The sequence below is a fragment of the Corylus avellana genome, chromosome ca4, assembly GCF_901000735.1.
Source record: "Corylus avellana chromosome ca4, CavTom2PMs-1.0".
Taxonomy (NCBI): Eukaryota; Viridiplantae; Streptophyta; class Magnoliopsida; order Fagales; family Betulaceae; genus Corylus; species Corylus avellana.
Window position 1 is genome coordinate 10,161,718 of NC_081544.1, and position 3,526 is coordinate 10,165,243.

The following is a 3,526-nucleotide window of genomic DNA, read 5'->3' on the forward strand; positions in this document are numbered from 1 at the left end:
TGAACAACTATGGATACAAATGCATTCTGTTTTCTGTTTAGGGTTAGAACTTAGAACAACTATTTCCAACTTATTTTTTCTGTTTTCTGTTTAGGGTTTGAACAACTATGGATACAAATGCATTCTGTTTTCTGTTTAGGGTTAGAACAACTATTTCCAACTTATCTTTTCTGTTTTCTGTTTAGGGTTTGAACAACTATGGATACAAATGCATTCTGTTTTCTGTTTAGGGTTAGGACTTAGAAGTTAGAACAACTATTTCCAACTTATCTTTTCTGTTTTCTGTTTAGGGTTTGAACGACTATGGATACAAATGCATTCTGTTTTCTGTTTAGGGTTAGGATTTAGAAGTTAGAACAACTATTTCCAACTTATCTTTTCTGTTTTCTGTTTAGGGTTTGAACAACTTTGAATTATGGTTTGAATTCTGTTTAGGGTTAGAACAACTATTTCAACTTATTTTTTCTGTTTTCTGTTTAGGGTTTGAACAACTTTGAATTATTTTCCTGTCTTCTGTTTAGGGTTAGAACAACTATGAATTATTTGTGTGTAAAATTTTGCCATCTTTGAAATTTGAACATAGAAAGGTTGAAGTTGCTCATCAATTAAATTTTTTAATTAACAGTTATGGAGATTACGAGTCAGTCTATGGAATTGGAAGGTATTGAAGTTGATGTACTTGATGATACACGTACTGTGATCCCTACACCTGTATCTGTTGAGTCTGGTAGCACTGAAAATAACCCAAGCCAACCTATTAACACTGGTTGTCCTGCTGTTGTTGGTGATGGGGCTGGGGCTGGTGATGGGGCTGCGGCTGCGGCTGCGGCTGCGGCTGGGGATGGGGGCCAAGGAGCTGGGGATGGGGATGGAGATGGAAGTGGCCTGAGTGAGAATGGACAATATCAAAAGAGGGAAAGGCAAAAGACTTCCAAAATCTGGAATGACTTTGTTTCAGTTACAATAGGGGGGGTTAAAAAATCACAATGCAATTGGTGTAAGAGATTGTTTGCTGTTGGAAAATCTAGTACTACCTCAACCCTAAATAGGCATTTGACTTCATGTGTAAGATATGTTGAGTTTAGTAGTTCAAAAAAGCAAAGTACTTTGTCATTTGAGCCTAGCAGTGAGAATGATGTTGTGGGAAGTTTGACAAGTTTTAGTTACAAAGAGAGTAGGGTTAGGGAACTTGCTTCTCATATGGTGCTACTTCACGAGTACCCTTTTAATATGATGGAGCATGAACTTTTTAATAAGTTCATGAGGGCCTGCACACCCCACTGGAAAAAAATAAGCCGTGCAACCGTTAGGAATGATTGCATTACCACTTACCAAAATGAAAAAAGGAAGCTGAGAACACTTTTGAAATTGGTTGACAAGGTGAACATCACCACCGATATGTGGACCTCTTGTCAAAGAGTGTCATATATGGTGGTGACTTGCCATTTTGTGGATTCAACTTGGTGCCTCCAAAAAAGAATTTTAAATTTTTGCAATGTACCTCCTCCACATTCTGGTGTTGTGATTGCTGATGCATTAAGGGATTGTTTTTCTGATTGGGGGATAGAGGATAAAATTCATACCATTACTGTTGATAATGCTTCAGCTAATGATTCTGCAATTAGAATTATAAAAGATGATTTTGAGTTGAAGAATGCTTTGTTGGTTGGGGGTAGGTTGTTTCATGTTAGGTGTTGTGCACACATTACAAACTTGTTGGTGCAATCTGGGCTTGCTGAAATTAGGGGTATTATAGATGATGTTAGGCAGGGGATAAAATATATTGTGGCATCTGAAAGTAGGTTGAATGTGTTTAGTGAGATAGCAAAGAGATTGCATTTACCCTGTAAGAAGCTGATTTTAGATGTCCCGACACGTTGGAACAGCACCTATTTGATGTTGGACACTGCAATTAAGTTTAAAGAAGTGTTCCCTAGGTACCATAGAGTTGAGCAAGCATTTCAGTGGGTTGTAACTCCAGAACAGTGGGAAATGGTGGGTAATGTGAACCAGGTTTTGTCAGTTTTCAATGATGTAACCAATGTTGTTTCTGGTAGTGAGTACCCTACTGCAAATCTGTATTTACCTGAGGTTTGGAGGATGAAAGAAGTTTTGATGATCAAGTGTGATGATAGGAATGAGTACATGAGGTCAATGGCAAGTAGGATGATTGACAAATTTGATAAGTATTGGGGTGATAGCAATTTGTTGATGTCCATTGCTGCTGTCTTGGATCCTAGATACAAGATGAAGTTGATCAATTTTTGTTTCCCTATCATCTATCCTTTGACCGAAGCTTGTAGTCACATTAACAATGTGTTGGCAGTTCTGAAAGAGTTATTTGAGTCGTATGTTTCTGCCCATACGGCTTGTATATTGCAAGAAACTGCCCAACTTGCCCAAGTAAATGTTCCTTCTTGTTCTTCCTCAAGTGCAATTGTTGGAGATGTGGTGTCCCAAATTTCTGAAGGTCGATCAAGGTTTGCTGACCATATAAGAAGTAGTGACATCATCCGGCCCATTAAAACAGATTTGGATGTTTATCTTGAAGAGGATGTTTACATTTGTGGTAGGAATGAGAATGGAGTATATATGGAAACAAATTTTGATGCTTTGGCATGGTGGAAATGTAATGCCTTGAAGTACCGTATATTGTCTAGAATGGCAAAGGATATCTTGGCTGTTCCCATAAGTACAGTTGCTTCTGAATCCTCCTTCAGTGCTGGTGGTAGGGTTATTGAACCTCATAGAGCATCATTATCCCCTGACACTGTTCAGATGCTCTTATGTGGTTCAGATTGGGTGAGAGCACTTCATGGCATCAAGAGAAAATCTGCTAGTGATGTAAGTTTTGTTTCCAATTTATGTATTTAGACTATTTAGAGTTTTACTAAATTTTATTTATGTATGAATTCGCCATATTAAATTTGTGTTTGTTTTTGTAGAAATTTGTTGAAGTGGAGTTGCCTACAACTACAACTTCAACTACCTGAATGTGATGTGATGCAGAATTTCAGACAGGGAGTGTATTACTATTACAATTTACAATCTATTCCAGTCCTTTACTTCTTTAAGTCTGTAATTTGAACACTTCATTTTTGGTTTCAGTCTCCATTTGCTTATTAAGTCTGTATTTTGATAACTATGTTTTATTTTGAAATGTTTGGATTCGGTCTCCCTTTGCTTATTAAGTCTGTATTTTGTTAACTATGTTTTATTTTGAAATGTTTAAGTGCCAATGTGCCATATTGTACTTTTGTTGGAAACTCTCTTGATCATTTGAGCATGTTGAGGTAATATCTTTCTTCCTTGTTCATTTAATTGTTTTCATTTTGCAGCAAAAATTTTATTTGAAAATTTGATTATTTGGACCTCCCTTGACTCGTTTATTAAAGGTCAAAGACTTTGTGTCTTTGACTAACTAGATGCAAGGGAGTAAAAATTTGCTAACAATATTTTTGGTTTGTTTGTGTTTGCAGTGATTATTCATTCATTGGCTCCTTGTCTCCGCTTTTAAGAAACTTCG

At 36.8% G+C, this 3,526-nt stretch overlaps 1 protein-coding gene across 1 annotated transcript; it reads left to right on the forward strand.

Annotated features, from left to right (window-relative positions):
* The first annotated feature begins 627 nt into the window (after window positions 1-627).
* Window positions 628-2,993, forward strand: LOC132178033 (zinc finger BED domain-containing protein RICESLEEPER 2-like). The gene is made up of 2 exons (XM_059590500.1): window positions 628-2,844; window positions 2,946-2,993. The coding sequence occupies exons 1-2, from the start codon at window positions 628-630 to the stop codon at window positions 2,991-2,993; spliced, it is 2,265 nt and encodes a 754-aa protein (XP_059446483.1).
* The last annotated feature ends 533 nt before the right edge of the window (window positions 2,994-3,526 follow it).